The 21,427-nt window shown below is 46.5% G+C and overlaps 1 protein-coding gene across 1 annotated transcript; it reads right to left on the minus strand.

Annotated features, from left to right (window-relative positions):
• Positions 1–4,012: 4,012 nt before the first annotated feature.
• Positions 4,013–20,635, minus strand: LOC105473181 (arylacetamide deacetylase like 4). The gene is made up of 3 exons (XM_071072460.1): positions 20,419–20,635; positions 9,205–9,268; positions 4,013–5,127 (listed from the first exon to the last, which is right to left on the minus strand). Exons 1-3 carry the CDS (start codon positions 20,600–20,602, stop codon positions 4,353–4,355), a joined length of 1,023 nt encoding a protein of 340 aa, XP_070928561.1. The 5' UTR covers positions 20,603–20,635; the 3' UTR covers positions 4,013–4,352.
• Positions 20,636–21,427: the final 792 nt, after the last annotated feature.

Here is a 21,427-nt window from a genome sequence, read left to right on the forward strand (position 1 = left end):
TTAGCAACACGGCAAAACTCCATCACCACCAAAAATACCAAAAAATTAGCCTGGCATGGTGGAGCATGCCTGTGGCCCCAACTACTGGGGAGACTGAGGTGGGAGGATGGTTTGAGCTCAGGGGGCTGAGGTTGCAGTGAGCCAAGATCACACCACTGCATTCCCTCTCTACTGCACTCTGGCTTTGGGTAACAAAGCCAGACCCCTTCTTAAAAAAAGAAAAGAAAAGAAAAGAAAAGAAAAGAAAAGAAAAGAAAAGAAAAGAAAGAAGGAAGGAAGGAAGGAAGGAAGGAAGGAAGGAAGGAAAGAAAGAAAGAAAGAAAGAAAGAAAGAAAGAAAGAAAGAAAGAAAGAAAGAAAGAAAGAAAGAAAGAAAGAAAGAAAAAGAAAGAAAGAAAGAAAGAAAGAAAGAGAGAGAGAGAGAGAAAGAAAGAAAGAAAGAAAGAAAGAAAGAAAGAAAGAAAGAAAGAAAGAAAGAAAGAAAGAAAGAAAGAAAGAAAGAAAAGAAAGAAAGAAAGAAAGAAAGAAAGAAAGAGAAAGCACTGTTTACAATTTTGGGATTCACTAAGTGGAGCCTATATCCACTGGAGGGCACAGGTTGACAGTGCCTCTAATGAATGTACTGGCTGGCTGGCATTAATAGTATGCCAGTAATCCAGTCAATGTTAGGGTTCCCAAGTGGGCAGAGCAGCTTCTATAACAGCCTGAGCTTGCTACAGAGCCTTCTCTTGCTCTGGTCCCCACTTGCTCTGTTTCCCACTCTGTTCCCTGAAGGCAGGCAGGCAGGTAGGCAGGCAGGCTATGAGGAATTTTCTAGCTGGATGGAAATAGCTGGCACAAATGTGCTATATGTTGCCTTCAAAATCCAAAAGCCCTAACAAGCATTGTACATTTTTCTTTGTAGATGGCACAAGTGCAGCAACCTGTCTTTCACCTTGGAACAAATATTTCAACATTCTCCACATCACTGAACTACCAGAAACTTCACTGATGTGGCTGTCCCTTAATTGTTTTGGAGTTTCTTTCACTTTGCATATGTCTTCCTAAGGTATTCTAAACTACATGCTACTTCCTGCCTAACAGATCGAATAAGCATAATGCCATCAACATAATGGATTATCATGATGCTTTCTGGACTATCAAAGCAATTACAATTTCTAAGGACTATATTAGAGCAGAAAGCAGTATTGGCATCGCCCTGAGGCAGGACTGTAAAGGTATACTGTTACCAGTTCCAGATAAAGGCAGGCGGCTTCTGATATTCCTTGCAAACTGGTATGGAACAAAAGGCGCCTGCCAGGTCAGTAACTGCTTACCAAGTGCCAGGAGCTGTGTTTACTTGTTCCAATATGATGCTACAGCTGGAAGAACAGCTGCAGTCGAAATCATTGCATGAGTAATTTTAGAATCACTCATATGCATTCTCCAAGATAGATCAGACTTCTGCACATTTCAAACTGCTGAATTAGATCAGGGTGTGATAGGTGCTTTTTTTGAAGTCTTCTAGGGTGGTATGAATCTCTGCAGTTCCCTGTGGGGTGCAGCACTGCTTCTGGCTTATTATCTTAGTAGGGAGGGGAAGTTCCAGGGCCTTTCACATAGTTCTTCCTGCCATAATGACCCACATCTCTTTAATCATAGAGCCAATGTAGGATTCTGCCAGTTTCCATATATGTCTATTTCAATGATACACTGAGCCACTAGAGATATAATGAATACATGTTTGTGGAAAAATTGGGCCCAGTGTGAGTTGGACTTGAGGCAAGACTTCATTTGTCACCTGACTACAGAAAGCCCCCACTTTGACTGGGAAAGCCACAGAAACACTGTCCTCAAGATTGGAGTCAATTCATAACTAGTGTCTAGTGACTTCTGTGTTCACAATTTCTTATAAGTGTTCCTGGATATAAGTTTTAGCTAGGTTCTCAGAGGTAGAGCATGTCTTTTGAAAATTTGATTGTACTTAGAGGCTGATAAAGACTTTCAAGAGAAAAGAAGAAGACTGCTGATATGGTTTCTTTCCCCTGATTGGACCCTACCTTATACAAGTACATAGAGCTTATGTCATAAAAATATGCTGGGAATAGCTTAGAGGAAAGTGCAAATTACTCCACCCAGGGAAGGCCAAATGGGAGTAATGGGAGTGGGAGAAGGGAGAGTTGGGGAAAGATGAGAGGACTCTACTGGGGGAACCATTGGTCACCAGCTCCAGGTCAGGCCAATGGTTACAGACCATGCTGAGTTTCTCAGGCTGAGAAGTTGGGTTGACTGTTCTTCCCAGCACCTTCTGGTGAGGCCTTCTGTGGAGGACATACTCTAAGGTGGCCTCATGGGCCCCACCCCCCAGTGGTCATACCCTTATGTAATCCCCTTGTGTGGACAAGGCTTATGACTTACTTCTAACCAATAGCATATGGCAAAGGTGATGGCATGTACGTGATATGTGTTTGTGATTACCTTACATTAGTTCTAGTAGCTATCTTGCTGGAGTCTGTCTCTCCCTTGCAGTCATTTGGAGAATTTCATGTGTCAAGACACTGTGGGTAACCTCTAGAAGCTGAGATTGACCTCTGACCACAGCTTGCAAGAAACTGAAGTCCTCAGTCTATAATCACAAGGAATTGAATTCTGCCAACAACCTGACCAAGCTTGAGAGTAGATCCTTCCCCAGTTGAGTCTCAGAAGACCACAGCCCCAATACCTTGATTGTAGCCCAGCAGGAGCCTGCCAACCCAGCCCCTGACTAAGCCAATGACCCAGTTAACTGTGTTCTGGCTCCTGACCCACAGAAACTGTGAGCTAATAAACGTGTATTGTTTTAAGCCACCATGTTTGTGGTAATATTGTTACACACCAATAGATAATTAACACACCCTTCCATCAAAGCTGCTTACACTAATTCATTAGCCACAATGTCTGCTCATGCCCCCAGGGGCCCAACTCAAATTGCCTGTGTGGATGCCTGCTCTTTTTGCAAAGAACCAAGACACCTGTAGGACCCCCTCCTCCATTGGTCATAGGTGAGGTCGTTGGTACCCACTGAGGCTGTGGTTGGGAAAGCCTCCAGCTTCAGCATTTGGGTGGGACTTTGGTGAGACTGACAGCACTGAGGCCCAGGGGTATTACAGGTATATCTAGCAAACATGGGCCCAAGCAAAAACTAGTGTGGGTCACCTCCAACATGCAATACAAAGATTCCCTTCCTTTTCTCTGTGAGCAGAGAAATTGGCATGGCTAAACAATGGCATGGTTCTTTATAAAAGTGAGAACAGTCGGGTGTGGCGGCTCACGCCTGTAATCCCAGCACTTTGGGAGGCCAAGGCAGGTGGATCCCAATGTCAGGAGTTTGAGACCAGCCTGGTCAACATGGTGAAACCCCATCTCTACTAAAAAATACAAAAGTTAGTCAGACTTGGTGGTGTGCACCTGTAATCCCCGCCACTCAGGAGGCTGAGGCGGGAGAATCACTTGAACCCAGGAGGCAGAGGTTGCAGTGAGCCAAGCTTGTGCCACTGCACTCCAACCTAGGCAACAGTGTGAGAGTCTGTCTCAAAAAAAAAGTGAGAACAATATACAAGCTCATCGAAGAAAACAGGCTAGCACCTTACTCCCTTTGGAAATGCAGTTTCCATATTCCAGATGGCATTCAGAGGTTCCCAAGACATCCCTAACTTGGTGAACCTGCCTGCTAGTACCCAGTTGGAACTCAGGTTAAAGACTTGAGCCCAGGCAAAGCTCACAGCTCCCCAGAGCCCACCCTTTTATTCTGTTCCTTTCCTCTTGCGTCTTTCCCTGTCTCTCTCTTTCCCATAATCCCCTCTGAGATCTTCATTTAGTCCAGCCCAAGGGTGGCTGTGTCAAGGGTAGAATTTCATTGCGACAGCATTTCTCAGACCAAGTGGAGCCAATCAAAGTCGAGATTTGACCCAGTGACCTTTGACCGCAAGAACAATTAGATGCCCCCTCCAGCTATGCTTTGTCATCATGGATATAGATTCACCACTGATGGTATGACCAGTTGTTGGCATTTATTCTGCACAGATCTTATATGTTGGGGCTTTGAGAAATTTTTAAAGGCATTTTGTTCTCCTTTTGATATTTATTTCACCTGAGTGGGAATGTTAGAGACTGTTGCTAGATCCAGCACTGGACATTGTTAGTGCTGGAAGGAAACAGACACAGTTTGGATTTTCTTGAATACTAAGCAAGACTCTTAGCTTACTTCTCACCCTTCCCAGCTGACCCAAGCATTGATGTAGCACCTCTTTAGTCAATAAAATAGAACTCACTAAAGCACCCAGTTTCTGGTAGAGTCCATACTTGTCCCCGCCTCCTCGGGGCCCAGGGTTACCATCATATGCCCTTTACATAACTGACTACAGCATTCACAATCTTCAGGGAGCATGGGAAAAAGAGCGCCTTCTTATCAAAAAAGATAACGGATCCGTGAAAACCATCCTCTAGGTGGTACCATGTCACGCGGACCCCCTGGTCCTCCAAGCGCTTCTTATAGAGCAAGCTGTCATCACGGAGTATGTCATTCTCACAGCTCACCAGGAAAGACTCAGGCAGTTGAGCAATGACCTCATCATCTGCTATCAGGGGTGAATTTTCTACATCCAGCATATGTTTGGCTTCTAAATAGGCAGCTTCATTAAAAGGGCCGGGAGACCAGGGTTGGTAGCCTCTGTTCTTAAATTTCTTGGGGATGTTGTCAGGGCTGAGCCACTTCTCGTACTTCCTCCAGACATCTGGGGGTACACAAGTGCCATTCAAGATGGCATCACGCCAGGAGAGGTCAATGGCCAGATAGTTACACACAGAAGTCACCAAGAACTTCCGGGAAAGAAATGGGACGTTCTGGTTCTGCTGATAGGACGGCAACTGCAGACAGAATGCCTGGACAAATGGGTAAATCAGAACCTGAGCCCGAATCCGGGGAAGATCTGATCTGCCCACCAAAGCCTGGGTGATGGCAGCCACCACTGCACCTCCGATGCTGTCTCCACAGACCACAACCCTGGAAGGGTCCACCCCATAGGTTTCCAGGGCCTTCAGGAAGTGAATGGAGGCATTCATGCAGTCTTGGAAAAGGGCAGGGGAATGGTGGTCAGGAACCTTGCGGTACCTAAAAGGAAAACAGGGAGCAACAGGACACCAGTGTGGACAGTGTTGCTAGGGAGCTGTTTCAACAGAATCCTCAACCCCCTTACAAGACTGTGTCTGATTAAATCCTCAGAATAAGCCTATGAAGTAAGGATTTCATCCCCATTGTCTTCCTATGAGCATGTGAGGAACCTGCCTAGAGTCATAAAGGCCAGGATTCTTCACTCCAAACCTGTGCCCTGTCAGCTTCCCATAAACTCCATATGAGGTGATGCAACTTTGTTTTCATTGAAGCTATTTGCTTTGGGAGCAAAACAACCAGCAATGGCTGAAAAAAAAAGTCAAATGAAACCACTACCAATCCCACTGCCTGTCTGTAGAGAAAGGGAGAGAGAACACTAAAGTTAAAGTCAAGAGAAAGTTACTGTCAGGCAGAATTTTTTTTTTAATAAAAAATCTAGGCCGGGCGCGGTGTCTCACGCCTGTAATCCCAACTCTTTGGGAGGCTGAGGCAGGCAGATCACGAGGTCAGGAGATCGAGATCATCCTGGCTAACACGGTGAAACCCCGTCTCTACTAAACAAAATACAAAAAATTAGCCAGGCGTGGAGGCAGGCACCTGTAGTCCCAGCTACTCAGGAGACTGAGGCAGGAGAGAGGCCTGAACCCGGGAGGCAGAGCTTGCCGTGAGCCTAGATCATGCCACTGCACTCCAATCTGGGTGACAGAACAAGACTCTATCTCAAAAACAAAAAATCTAATTTAAAAAAATTGGCTAGGCATGCATGGTGGCACACATCTGTAGTCTCAGCTACCCAGGAGGCTGAAGCAGGAGGACTGCTTGAGCCCAGAAGGTTAAGGCAGCAGTGAGCTGTGATTACACCACTGCACTCCAGTGTGGGAGGTGAGAGGGGCAGGGAGTGAAACTGAAGGTGCAGTGTAGAGACGGAAAGCTAGCCCGGAAATCCACAGCTCAAGCTGCAGAAGACCCAGGTGCCAGTGGCTGGTGAAGAACACTAGGGGGTTGGTCTTAAGTATCCTGAGGTTTGGTTTCCAAAGTATGTCTCCTCAAAGAAATTCAAGGGCAAAGAAAAGGAACTTTAAAATGAGCTTTTAAATACAGTAATGAACAAGCTAATTAATGCATAAATTGAGATTAAGATAATAGAAAGGAATAAAAAAATAGAAATAGTTTGGCTTAACTGATTGGAACAGAGAGTTTATCTAAACAATTGTTCTCTTAAATGTTAAGTTGAAGTTGTTGCTAATCATCTTTTCTATTCTTACAATCTATCATTGAAAACATCCAGGCTGGGTGGTGGCTCACGCCCACAATCCTAGCACTTTGGGAGGCCGAGGATCACTCAACCTCAGGAGTTCAAGACCAGCCTAGCCAAAATGAGGAAACCCCATCTCTACTAAAAATACAAAAATTAGCAGGGTATGGTGGCGGGAGCCTGTAATCCCAGGCACTCGGGAGGCTGAGGCAGGAGAATCGCTTGAACCTGGGAGGCGGAGGTTGCAGTGAGCCACGATTGTGCCACTGCACTCCAGCCTGGGAGACAGAGCGAGACTCCATCTCAAAAAAAAAAAAAAAGAAAAAGAAAAGAAAACATCAAAAAGGTATATTTTAATTATCACATTAAATTTGGAAGAAGCTCATAAGGAAAAATAACATCTTAGACTAGTGGCTTTCAACTTAGAACAACAAAATTATTTTTTTTCTTAGAAGAAAAAAATGATGCAAGAACCCCACTGTATAAAATAAACAAATGCAATTGTTCTGGTTTTGCCCAAGGGTAAGCAACATAAGCTCTCATTCTTTCTCCTTCTTTTTTGACTTCCATAGCTGCCTCTAAGACATCACAGGGAACCCTAGGGCTCAAAAGAACCAGTCTGAAAACCACTGCCTTCCCTTAGACCTTGAATTTTGTTTCCTTTAAAAGTTAATTTAACACCTCATCTTTCAAAATAGGATTTGATTGATTGCAGCATAATATAGTACCCATCTAGGAAACAATTATCGCCCAGTAATCTTATTGCCCATTTCCTAGATGGTCAATATATTGATAAATCTATCAATGTTATCAAAGCAGGTTCCCATTTAAGCTCAGGCAAAACACATGCTTCTCAGAGGGTCCTTGCAGGGAGGTAGCCCCTGCACCTGGTAGCAGTGAGTACAAACCTCAGCTTTCATTTTCCCATTTCTAGAAATGAATACTCCTCACTAAATGTTGAACATATGACTCCAACATGATGAAGGGGATAACAAATATTAGGTGCTTTCTATGGGCAAAATCTCTGACCTGCCAGAAAGAGGCAGAAATTCTCCTGTGCCTCCCTGCACTCCTCTCTTGCTCACTGTGATAGATTGAATGTGTATGTCCCCCTAAAATTCCTGTGTTGAAATCCTACACTGCAATGTGAGGGTATTAGGAAGTGGGGCCTTAGGAAAGCGATCAGGTCATGAGGGTGGAGCCCTCATAAATGGGATTAGTGCCCTTGTGAAGGAGGCTTTAGAGAGCTCTCTGGCTTCTCTTTCTGCCATGTTAGGATATAAGGAGAAGCTGGCAGTCTACAGTCTGGAAAAGGGTCTTCACCAGAGCCTAACCATGCTGACACCCTGATCCTGGACTTGTAGCCTCCAAAACTGTGAGAAATCAAGTTTTGTTTAAGCTACCCCATCTATGGTAATTTGTTATAGCAGCCCAAACTAAGAAACTCACCCAGAGGTGAAGGCTTTGCAGAACCAAAGATCAAAAGACCCATCTTCCCCAAGACCTCGGGCAGGGAGTCCCAACCAGGCCTTAGACATCTCCCTTCCTTCAGTGTGTCTCAGGGAGTCTCCTCCCAGCTGCTGTCTCCCTGCAGCCTCCTAGAAGCCCTTATCTGTGCATGCAGCTCCATCAGCCACTCTATCAAAACTGCCCTGGCCCATGCACCGGGTCTAAGTATCTGGGATAATGGTATCCTAAGGAATTTTCTACAATGTATTAATGCAGGTGCTTATTGATACCTTTATGTGCTACCTGTTCAAGGGATGTTTTTATTATCACAAAGGTCTTTGGTGACATAGACTGTAATGGTGCAATTTCAGACACAATGGTAAGCCACCTGGGAGGTATGTTGATGAATACTAGAAAGTACTGGCTTCCTCAATCTCATCAGAGAGGACCAGAGATGTTAAGTGACTTTGTTTAAGTCACACAGTTATTCTGTCTACCAAAGCCTATGGGCAGCTAAGGTTTGAGGAGGTCCATTGTAGAGGCAGAATCTAAAAAGGCAGATTTCAATTTCTCTCACTGGCCTTCTCTAAACTCTTTCCCAGTGATGTGAGATCTCTTGGGCCAAGAACCAGAATCCTAGTGAGTAGCCCTTACTGCCCCCTCCATCCACTCTAAAGATGCCCCCATCTCCCTTTTGTTTTTATAGGACCAGGGTTGTATCTTGAGACACTCTCAACACTAGTTCCTGCAGGATCAGAAGCTTAGTTGGTTTTTAACAATGCAATAAGCACCTGCAGAGCCATCACCCCAAACAACAGCTAGAATCTTGACCATCACCTTCACCAAACCCACCATCATGCCATTTTGCTTCTCCCCCAACTTAATGAATGGTTACCCTGAATCCTGTATCTATCATTTTTTTCTTTCTATGTTACATTATCTTATTGTGTCTATGTGTATTCCTCAGAAGTATTCTTTTGGTTTTGATGTTTTTACCTTTGCAAAATGAGTATCAGGCTTTATGTAATTTTTTGAAAATGTTTAACTTAGTTTTATACTACTAAGATTCATTTGCAATATGGTACACCTTTCTAGTTCATTTATTTAAATAGCTATGGAACATTCTATATCTTCATGGCTATGTAATCTAACAGTTGCTATAGTGTGGTTTATTCATGCATGCCCCTGTTCATGGACATGAGGGTTGTTTCCAGGTTTTTGCTCTTTCGAGCACTGCCGCACCCGTCTCTGTGGATGCGTGTCCAAGAGTTGTCTCTTGGGAGTTAAGGCCTCTCTGATCTACAAATCACCCATGAACTTACCCTATCTCCTCTCACCCCTGTTGAACCTACCATCTGTCTCCAGCAACTCACCCAATCATCAGAAGTACAGAGTCAGTCTCCCGGGCCAGATAATTGCACAGGCCATGGTAACAATCTGCAAGACAAAAACAGTCAGAGCAGCAGCCCATGAGTAGGACCCAGACCATCTCATCACAGCCCCCAGGAAGAGCCAGCTGACAATCTTGGTGTAGGGTGTGGCATCCTCTCTGTTTCTGTCCTTGCCTCCTCTGCCTGGGCAGAGCCAACGAGCCAGGCCAAATCAGACATCTGTCCCCAACCTCCTGAATTTTGGGGCTCAAGTGCACCTTGGGGCTCAGTTTCTGCAACATTTAATTTATAGTGGAGGAAACCAGGAACCTGGCAATCTTAGTGATCTGAAATGGACAAAACCAAGGGAAGTTAGGCATGCCTGCGCTAGGATATTAATAATAACTATATATTTATATTGATCAAGAAATAAACAAGGGTTGGACGAGATTTTTCTATTAGTAGAGTGGTGCATATGAAGTTCTCAGAGGCAGGTCCATTCATACGAGTATGTAGAACATACTAGCACAGTGGCAGACATAGAATCACTGCCAAATACACTTCTAATTCAGTCATTCTCAACTTCAGCCATACGTAGAGGTACCAGGGAGTTTTTACAAGTCCTCAGGCCCAGGCTAAACCTCAAACCAATTAAATCAGAATCTCTAGGGTGGAAGCTCAGGCATCAGGATTTTCCAAATCATACCAGGTAATTCCAGGGTATGGGGAAGGTTGCTGAAGTAGGTACATGCTTCATTAATGCCCTTTGAGGGAGGTGACAATGGTTCTGAATGGAGCCAGAGGCACAGAGGGGTCTAAACTGAGTCGGAACAGTCAGCCCCTAAGTTGAAGTTTCCATGCTAGTAGGTCTCGGTCCTGGGTGCACATTGCAGTCATCTGATGAGCTGTTTCAAAATACTGATGCCCTGGCTCATGCCTGTAATCCCAGCACTTTGGGAGGCCAAGGCGGGTGGATCATGAGGTCAGGAGTTTGAGATCAATCTGGCCAATATGGTGAAACCCCATCTCTACTAAAAATACAAAAATTAGCCAGGCATGGTGGCACATGCCTGTAGTCCCAGCTACTCAGGAGGCTGAGGCAGAAGAATTGCTTGAACTTGGGAGGCAGAGGTTGCGGTGAGCCGAGATCACACCAGTGCACTCCAGCCTGGGTGACAGAGCAAGACTCCATCTCAAAAAAAAAAAAAAAAAAAAAAATGCTGATGTCTGGGTCCTGCCCATTTAGCCTGCGGTACGACCTGGGTGTGGATATGACTTTAAAATTCCCAGGTGATTTTAAGGCCCAGCCAAAGTGGAGACCTCTGCTAGCCATGATCGGGGCCAATCTGGGTGTCATCTTCCCAATGTAACCCAGACATTCCTCCTTTCCCAAGCATGTCAGGTCATCCCTGTTTCAGAGATTTGCACTTACTGCCCCTTCCACTTAGACTCAATAGGGCCGGGACTAGGGTGAGGTAGGCAAGATATCTGCCTTGGGTGCACAATCAAGGGGGCCCCACAACACTCAGCCATACAGAAAAAATAACATTTGGACGCAATTAAGAAATCACAATTAATGCCAAAAAATTGCATGATGACCAAAATATCAAAATTTTAAATAGGCTTGGCTGGGTGCAGTGGCTCACACCTGTAATCCCACACTTCGGGAGGCCAAGGCAAGAGGACTACTTGAGCCTGGGAGTTAGAGACCAGGCTGGGCAATACAGCAAGACCCTGTCTCTGTAAAAATAATTAGGCCAGGCACAGTGGCTCACTCCTGTAATCTCAACACTTTGGAAGGCCAAGGTGGGGGGATCACTTGAGCCCAGTAGTTCAAGACCAGCCTGGCAACATAGGGAGACCCTGTCTCTACATATAATTTAAAACTTAGCCAGGCATGGTGGTATATGCCTGTGGTCCCAGCTACTAAGGAGGCTGAGGCAGGAGGATCACCTGAGCCCAGGAAGTTGAGGCTGCAGTGAGCCATAATTGCATCACTGCACTCCAGCCTGGACAACAGAGTGAGACCTTGTCTCAAAATAAATAAACAAACAAACAAATACATAATTACCTGGGGGTGGAGGTGTCTGCCTGTGGTCCCACTACTTGGGACGCTGAAGCAGGAGGATTGCTTGAGCCCAAGAGTTGGACGCTGCAGTGAGCTGTGATCACGCCACTGCACTCCAGCCTGGGTGACAGTGCAAGACCCTGTCCTTAAAAAGTATATGTGTATAGGGCCAGGCGCGGTGGCTCAAGCCTGTAATCCCAGCACTTTGGGAGGCCGAGGCGGGTGGATCACAAGGTCAGGAGATCGAGACCATCCTGGCTAACACGGTGAAACCCCGTTTCTACTAAAAAATACAAAAAACTAGCTGGGCGAGGTGGCAGGCACCTGTAGTCCTTGCTACTTGGGAGGCTGAGGCAGGAGAATGGCGTAAACCCGGGAGGCAGAGCTTGCAGTGAGCTGAGATCCGACCACTGCACTCCAGCCCGGGCGACAGAGCGAGACTCTGTCTCAAAAAAAAAAAAATATATATATATATGTGTGTGTGTGTGTGTGTGTGTGTGTGTGTATAAACAGGCTTCTACTTTTCTTTTCTTTTTTTTTTTTTTTTTTGAGACGGAGTCTCACTCTGTCGCCCAGGCTAGGGTACGGTGGTGCAATCTCGGCTCACTGCAAGCTCCGCCTCCCGAGTTCATGCCATTCTCCTGCCTCAGCCTCCTGAGCAGCTGGGACTGTAGGCACCCGCCACCACGCCTGGCTAATTTTTTTGTATTTTTAGTACAGACAGGGTTTCACCGTGTTGGCCAGGATGGTCTTGATCTCCTGACCTCGTGATCTGCCAGCCTTGGCCTCCCAAAGTGCTGGGATTACAGGTGTGAGCCACCGTGCCCGGCCACAGGCTTCTACTTTTCACTTGCACACTTGCTCTGCCCTGTTGGGTCCTGCCTGTGTATACATTTTGACATTTTGTTCATCATAATTGTTTTGCATTAGTATTTGGTTTTTTAAACATTGCCTTAAAATATTACTTATCTTGATGAATGAATGTTTTGGCATCCACTGAATCTAAAGCCTGAAGCAAGTGTCTCCCTCTAGCCCCGACCCTCTCTTAGAAGGCTCTTCTCCAGCTTCCAAAGGGCCAGATCCTCCTCATCCATTGAGCCTCAGCTCAAATCTGACTTCTCTGATGAGAAGAGCTAAATCGGAATGATGCTGTGAGTCATTCTCCATGCCACCTGTATTGTCATGATCTGCAGTAACTTCAGTGTCCAGCTCCCTCAGGTGACTGTCAGGTCCATGAGGCCAGGAACTGGGTTCTGTTCCCATGACAACAGATCCCGCAAGAGAATGTCCATCGTCACTTCCACCACTAAGTGTCAGTACATCCTAATCTCGGGGAAGTTATGTACCGGAGAAGCCCACCTTTTCCTATGGGCAAATTTTTCTCGCGTGTGTCCATGCATCCATCCATACATCCATATCCATTTGTTCATTCGCAAGCTCATCCTTTCATCCACTTATTCCCCCATCCATCTATTTATTCGTGCATTCATTCATTCAATTCAAAAAATGAAAACAACAGGCACTGGTGATCCAGCAACAAACAAAACTTCCTGCACTCTTCATTTTTAATGGGGGGAATCAAGTACTAAATAAGGAAACCCATGAAAGAACAAAATGAGCTCTGACTGTGTCAAGCACCTGAAGAAAATTAACAAAGATGAAGCCGGGGTGGAGACAGGGGTGCAGGGCAGGGCAGCGTCAGCGCCAAGAGTGGAGACAGGGGTGCAGGGCAGGGGCAGCAGTCAGCAGGGAGAGTTCTTAGATAAGATGTCCCGGGAGGGTAAGACAGGAATAACACAGGATGGTTACAGGAGAATAGAAAATTCCAGGCCGGGGTGTGGTGGCTCACACGTGTAATCCCAGTACTTTGGGAGGCCAAGGCGGGGCAGATCACCTGATGTCAGGAGTTCGATACCAGCTTGGCCAACACGGCGAAACCCCGCCTCTACTAAAAATACAAAAATTATCCAGGTGTGGTGGCACGCGCCTGTAATCCCAGTTACTTGGGAGGCTGAGGCACGAGACTCGCTTGAATCCGGGGAGGTGGAGGTTGCAGTGAGCTGAGATTGTGCCACTGCACTCCAGCCTGGGAGACAGAGTAAGACTCTGTTGAAAGAGAAAAGAAAGGAAAGGAAAGGGGAAGGGGAAGGAAAGGGAAGGAAAGGAAAGAAAAGAAGGATGGGAAAGAAAGAAAGAAAGAAAGAAAGAAAGAAAGAAAGAAAGAAAGAAAGGAAAGGAAAGGAAAGGAAAGGAAAGGAAAGGAAAGGAAAGGAAAGGAAAGGAAAGGAAAGGAAAGGAAAGGAAAGGAAAGGAAAGGAAAGGAAAGGAAAGGAAAGGAAAGGAAAGGAAAGGAAAGGAAAGGAAAGGAAAGGAAAGGAAAGGAAAGGAAAGGAAAGGAAAGGAAAGGAAAGGAAAGGAAAGGAAAGGAAAGGAAAGGAAAGGAAAGGAAAGGAAAGGAAAGGAAAGGAAAGGGAAGGGAGAGAGAGAAGGGGAGAAGAGAAGAGAAGACAAGACAAGAGAATTCCAGGTAGCAGTTTTACACAATGAGCAAAAGGAAACTTGAAATGACTGCAGAAGCTAGAGGCTGATAAAACCCTGAAAAGCCAGGGTGTGAACCAAGCTGGCTAAGACCGACTAGACCCAACATGGCACTGGATTTGACCTGAGTCTCTCCTAGGACCTCCTTCTATGCTCATCAGCATACTAAGCACACACCCACTAGTACCATGGCAGTTCTGGGACACCCATATTTGGTGTACAAATGGGTGCCACCACAGTTCCGAGAAAACGCCACCATTTTCCAGGAATTTTCATGAATATTCCAACCCTTGGTTAAAGAAACCTATAAAGGTAGCCGCCCCAAATCCTTGCGCGTGTCTCTCTTGAGTCTGCCTGCACTCTTTTCTTGACTATCTGCTTTTCCCTTTGCAATAAATCTCTGTATTTTCACCATTTTCTGACTCGTTCTTGAATTCATTCTCATGATAGTGTCAAGAGCCTGAACACTGGGGAGGGTCAATGTCCCACCGGCGTTTGGGAACCTTCCCCAGCCCAGCAGTGTCATCTTTGTGGCAAGCCAGCCAGGGACATCATCACTCCCATTTTAGAACCACTGGCAGGCCAGGCGCGGTGGCTCAAGCCTGTAATCCCAGCACTTTGGGAGGCCGAGACGGGCGGATCACGAGGTCAGGAGATCGAGACCATCCTGGCTAATACGGTGAAACCCCGTCTCTACTAAAAATAGAAAAAACTAGCCAGGCGAGGTGGCGGGCGCCTGTAGTCCCAGCTACTCAGGAGGCTGAGGCAGGAGAATGGCGTGAAACCCGGGAGGCGGAGCTTGCAGTGAGCTGAGATCCGGCCACTGCACTCCAGCCTGGGCGACAGAGCGAGACTCCGTCTCAAACAAAAAAAAAAAAAAAAAAAAAAGAACCACTGGCAATTGGTAAGCCCCGCTCCAACCTTAGTTGGAGTCCTCTTGTTCTCTGGAATTAGTACTTTCTTCGTTGTTTCTTGGAGCTAACTACAGCCTGCCTCCCCACTGCTCCCTCAGGCTGGAAAACCCAATTCCCCCTGATGAGCGACAAGCAGAGATGAGAAATTTTCAACTTACACAGAGTAGTTTTGGTTTTTGTTTGTTTGTTTGTTTGTTTGTTTTTAGACAGTCTTTCTCTGTCACCCAGGCTGGAGTGCAGTGGTGTGATCTCGGCTCACTGCAACCTCTGCCTCCCGGGCTCAAACAGTCCTCTAGCTTCAGCCTCCTGAGTAGCTGGGACTACAGGCATGCCCCACCAGCCCAGCTAACTTTTGTATTTTCTGTAGAGAAGGGATGTTTCACCATGTTGCCAGGGCCCGTCTTGAACTCCTGAGCTCAAGCAGTCCACCTGTCTCAACCTTCCAAAGTGCTGGGATTCCAGGCATAAGCTACCATGCCCTGCCTTACACTGAGTAGCTTTGAGGCACCATGGACCTCCCTGACATGAAGCTAATGAGGGTGGTAGGGTAAAAACCCATACCAGGCAGTGGATGGATGGTTTTCAAGGAACACTATGGCTTTTTCTTGGGAAGGGTCTTCTGTTTTCCCAAGGGACCAGCTGTGCCAAGACACTGATGCTAGTTGGGAAATGTTTTCTCCTTCTTGTCTTTCTTTAAACCCTACTGTTGTGATTTTCTCTTCTCATGCTTCTTCCTCACACTTCACCCAACAGCTTAGTGAACTCTTTAGACACAGCAGGATAGGCCCCTTAGATACTGCTTTCTTGAATGCCAAGGGGGGGGGGGTCCCTTCAAGGTCCCTATTTTTTGGCCTTACTGAATCATCTCTACTCCCAAGCTTTACCTGGTGGTAAATGTTCAGATGGATATCGGCAAGCTTGCAGGCCCACAGCTTGCCCTTCTCGACCTTCCCATTTCCAAAGCCCCAGGGGCCACGGATGCCTGAGCAACACTGAGACTCCAGGGATGCCTGGAGGCCAAGGACAGTAGGGCTCCAGGGATGCCTGGACACTGAGGCAGCCAGCCAAGAGAACTGGGATGCCTCTGAGATGCCTGTCTCCCTGGCATGGCCATGGAGCTGGCCAATCACAAGGGAATTTCATAAAATGCCAGGACCAGTCCATCCATGAGAGAACCATACTGTTATTTTCCCCTTCTCTCTCAAGTCATGCCAAGAAAAAGCCAAGGCCATTTGAGACGCATTCTTAAAAACTGGAATAATTTTAAACTTGATGGGCTTAGAAGAAACTCATTTCTTTCTGTAACACCATTTGGCCCCAATATAAGTTGGAAAATAGGGTGCAATGGCCAGAGAATGAAACCCTAAATTTTAATACCATCTTGCGATTAGGTCTTTTTTGTAAATGTCAGGAGAAATTGACTGAAATACCATATATATAGGCCTTCATGGCTCTTTATCAGAACCCTTTATTAGCCAGTCAGTGCCCAACATCAGGAGAAAATTACAGAAATTGTCTTTGTAACTCCAAATGCCTGTTAATCAAATGCTTGATGTGGCTTTTGGGATATTCAATAATAGGGAGAGGGCTGAAAAGGCTGAAAAGACCCGGCATGGCAAACAATGGGATGAAGAGCAGGCCCAAATGATAGCCGTCATTGTAACACTGCAACCAGTGCCCCACACACCAAGGGTCACCCAGACGGAGGCGTCACCGATGGGTCAAACAGGCCTAACAGCAAACCTGCAGGCAATGGCTACTGCTTCACGTATGAAAAGCCGGGACACTGAAGCAATGACTGTCCCAGCCAGGGAGCCCACCTAGACCCTACCCTCACTGCAAGCGGAAGGGCCATTGGAAAAGGGACTGCCCCGAGTTCTGAAGGGAGAGAAGGACACCCAATGCCATAATGGCTGTAACTGAGAACTGAAGAGGCCTGAGGTTCCTGGCAGCCCCCATAAAAGTCATGGTCATCACAACTGAGGAGCCTCAGTGACTCTTGACATGGCTGGTAAAAAAATTAATTTCATAATTGACTCAAGGGCCAGTTACTCTCTCCTAAACAGCCATACTGGGCCCTTAGCCTCCAAAAGCTACAGTGTCACAGGTGTTGATGGCACCCCAAAATCAAAGTGCTTTACTTTACACCTGAGCTGCAGGCTGGGACACTATATAGTAACTCATGAGTTTCTAGTTATGCCAGAATGTCCCATTCGTTTATTGGGATGTGCGAGACCCTGACTCAACAACGTCAGGGTCTCGCACTGACACAGATATTCTGCTTTGTCAGTCCGGCTGAGTGTCCGAGTCACTTACAGACACCAAGCAAGGTGCTGTAAAGAGTCAGCGGCCACGGCCCTGACCAGCCAGCGAGACTCGTATTTATTCAGTAAAGATTAATTGACAAAGGCTTGAGTCAACACACCTGTGGGTAATTAACCTGGTCGCCCCTACCCCAGAGAGGGCCGTCTTGCCCACGAATGATCAAAGGTTAGTCTTAGGACCACATGAGGAAACAAGCTATTTAGATAAACTATTCTATCTTCATTGGTACCTACTTTAAGCTCTTTACTCAAGGTAAGGATTAGGTTGCCTTCAGCCATAACCTTATCCTGAGATTTTTGCAAAAACTTTCAGGCCTTCCAAGGAGGTTTGTGACTATTATAACTAAAATTTTTCCCACCAGTCCCCTACAGGGATGGGACTTCCTAGCCACCCCAATAAATCAAGGCACTTTATCAAGCCCTATAAAGCTCTCCTTATTGGCAATGTTTGTTGTTCTGCCAGCCTCAGAAAAACAGGAGACACACACACACACCAAAATAAGGTCTCAAGTAGACCCACAAGTATGGAACCAAGAAACTCCTGGCAAAGCAATACATGCTCAGTCAGTGATCATCTCTTTAAAAGACAAAAATAATTCCCCATACAAGGATCAATATCCTCTCAAATCAGAAGGCAGGCAAGGACTGCAACCTCTAATTGAGAAGTTGTTAAAACATGGCCTCCTGATTCCAGGTCAATCTCCTTGTAATACTCCTGTCCTCCCTGTCCAAAAACCAAACAGTAGTTCAAGACTTACAAGCCATTAATGAGACCGTAATTCCCTTACATCCTATAGTGCCAAATCTTTATATCGTATTTACCCAAATACTGGGAAACACCAATTGGTTCATGGTATTAGATCTTATGGATGGTTTCTTTTGCTTCTCTTTGCACCCTGAATCTCAGTATTTGTTTGCTTTTGAGTGGACTAATCCTGGAACTACTATTTCCCAGCAGCACACCTGGACGGCACTGCCTCTGGGCTTTGGGGATAGGACTCACGTGTTTGGAAATCCCTTGGCACGAGAATTAAGGGAACTAGAGCTAGAAAGGGAGGGATACTCTAATATGTGGATGTTATCCTTGTATGCAGTCCCACTAAAGAGGACTCAGAGGAGAATGGCATTCAGGTCCTAAACTTCATGGGAAAAAGTGGGTGTAGGTTCTCTTCATCCAAGGCCCAGATTTCTAAACCTAAAGTAAAGTAAAATATCCAGGGCACATTCTAAGCCCAGGGAACCAGACCTTGTCCATCAAATGAAAGGAGACAATCTTGAAGGCAGGACCTCCACAAACAAAGAAGCAACTTAGAACTTTCATGGGTATGCCAAGATTTTACAGGATTTGGATCCCAGGATTTGAGCTCATTACTAAGCCATCGTACGAGGCCCTAACAGGACCAGAGCATAAACCACTTGGAAGGGTTTGTGCGGTAATAAACCATACCTATTGTTCATACCTGTTGCTCTTACATCAACAATTCAGGATTAGCTAAACTACAAGTTCCAAGTTTTACCAACAGGCTATCCAGCTGTATAATTTCAATAACCTCACTGCTGAAACCACATGGGACTCCATCCAGGGATACCTACCAAGTGTGACATGAGTCCTGCCTTTCCTGGGGCCTCTAATAGCTGTCTTATTACTTCTGATCTTGGGTCCTTGCTTGTTTAATCTCTTTGTAAAGTTTATGTCTTCCACTAGGTTGGCACAAATGGTTTTTGCCTTTTATGGCAAAAACGGCAATTACTTTCGCACCAACCTAATAGATTGCAACAGTTCCATGTCAAAAGGATGGCCCTGCAGGATTCCGATCAATCCCTGCCTGAGATTCAGATCCTCCTGATGACCCAACCTTGGGACCCATAGGCTAGGCATCCAGAAATTTCCAAGCCCACACTAGGCGGGGCCAACACCCCTAACCAGCAGGAAGTAGATACTGAAGACTGGAGACCTTCCTCCCTCATCAACCCCTAAGTATAAGAGATGGAAATCTCTGGGGGAAAAAAAGAATGAGATAGAAATTATACAGGGTGGTCGCAGAAGAATAGAAAATTCCAGGCAGCAGTTTCACACGACTAGCAAAAGGAAACTGTTGAAATAGCTGCAGAAGCTGATAAAACCCTGAAAAGCCGGGGTGTGGACCAAGCTGGCAAAGACCCACTGGACCCAACATGGCACTGGATTGGACCTGGGTTTCTCCTAGGACCTCCTTATGTGTTCATTAACATATTAAACACACACCCACCAGCACCAGGACAGTTATGGGGACACCGTATTTGGTGTACAAATGGGTGGCACCACAGTGCTGAGAAAACTTCATCTTTTTCCAAGAATGTTCATGAAGAGCCCACCCCTTGATTAAAGAAACGCATAAAGGTAGCGTTTCTTCGCGCCTGTCTCTCTTGAGTCCACCCCACTCCCTTTTCTTGAGTGTGTGCTTTTCCCTTTGCAACAAATCTCTGTATTTTCACTGTTTTCTGACTTGTCCTTGAATTCATTCTCACAACAGTTTCAAGAGCAGGGACACCAGCTGGAGGTCCCACTGGCCTTTGGGGACATCCCCCAGCCCACTGGTAGCAAGACCACTCTGGGGAGGGACAGTTGAGATGCAACTAAAGAACCAGGGGTGGTCAGCCATGCAATGTCAGGGGCGGGAAGGGTATCTTTCGAGGCTGAGGAAACAGCAGGTTGAGAATGGTGGTGAGAAGGAGCTGAAGTGTCTGCAGCAGATAGGCGCGTATCGGGACTGCAGCTGAGTGAATGGGTAAGGGCCACCACAGGTGACCCGGGCGAGGCTGTGGGAGGAGTTTGGGTTTCATGGAAGGGCACAGGAGAGATTTAAGTGCAGGGCTGACCAGCTCTGACTTGTATTTTTAAAAGATCCCTCTGGCTGCTAGGTGGGGACCAGATGTGAGGGGCGAGAGGTGAACCAGGGAGACCCATGGCTGGGAGGCTGGGGTGCAAGGGGGCAGGCAAGCAAGGATGGGGTCTTGGGCCATGGCGATACTGCAGAGCTAGAGGGAAATACGTGGGTTTGGGAATCATTGTAAATGAGACAGGGCAGGCCAATGACTATGAGTACAATGACTGTGAGGAGTCCACAGCCTCTGTGACAGCCCCGCCGTGACACTGCTGTCCCCATCTTGACTGAGACTATCATATTATAGAAAAGAAAAGGTTTCCCATGTAGGCTGCCACACCATCTACTGACCTGAGCCCAAAGCCCTTCGTCTGGGCTGTTAACGCTATAAAAATCTCCAACAACTGATTCCTTTAAGCTACTGCAGAAGGGTTCTTGTGGGAGGCAGGAGCTAGGCTATGCATGCAGATGAGGCCCTTCCTCTGCAAAGCCACAGGGAAGCCCCTTACCCAGGCTCCCAAATACTGTGCCCCCTCCATGGTAGAAGATGATGCCTCGCCGGGGTCTGGAGGATGCTGCCTTGGGCTGGAACAGCCTCACGGGTATCGTCCCAAAACGCAGGTCGGTCACCACAAGTTCAGGGTCCTTCTTAATTCTCATGCTATCATGTAAAAAACGGATAAATTTGGGCATGGAGCAAATTCCCAGCTTCTCAAATATATTCCCCTGTTGGAGGTAATCAAAGAAAGCCAGACGTTAGGAGAGGTTAGAATCCGGATGGTGGATCCCTGACACTTAGAATTGTTAGGATGTTTTCGTAGTTTCTCACCTGCCTCCTATAGGTACAGGGGCTCTTCAGGAATCCATGGGCTCTGGATTGTGTCCAGGTAGGGGGCTGGGTTTTCCAACTTTTCTTCCCAAGGGCTCTTGATGAAATAATGATGTGAATTTGCCAAAGGGTAGCCTAGCTTGGGGCTGACTGGAAAGAAGCCACTGACTTAGAAAAGTCAATTGTTGACTGGGTGCGGTGGTTCACGCCTGATATTCCAGCACTTTGGGAGGCTGAGGTGGACAGATCACGAGGTCAGGAGATCAAGACCATCCTGGCCGACATGGTGAAACCCCCTCTCTACTAAAATTACAAAAATTAGCTGGGTGTGGTGGCAAGTACCTGTAGTCCCAGCTATTCGGGAGGCTGAGGCAGGAGAATCGCTTGAACCTGGGAGTCAGAGGTTGCAGTGAGCCGAGATCGTGCCACTGCACTCCAGGCTGGCAACAGAGAGCGACTCCATCTCGGGGGAAAAAAAAAAAAGAAAAGCCAATTGGCCAAGGCAACTGGCCGGCAACTTCCCTCTCTATAGTTCTGTGCTGGACTCTCCCCAGCCTGGGATGCAAAGATAATTCCTCACCTGTATCAACACATCATTCTTCTGGGTTAGGAAGGATTCCTGACTGTGTCCGTGTTCAATGAAAAAGAGCAGCGTGAGCAATTAGGGATGTCTGTTGTGGGCTCAGGTC

The sequence above is a fragment of the Macaca nemestrina genome, chromosome 1 (genome assembly GCF_043159975.1).
Source record: "Macaca nemestrina isolate mMacNem1 chromosome 1, mMacNem.hap1, whole genome shotgun sequence".
Lineage (NCBI taxonomy): Eukaryota > Metazoa > Chordata > Mammalia > Primates > Cercopithecidae > Macaca > Macaca nemestrina.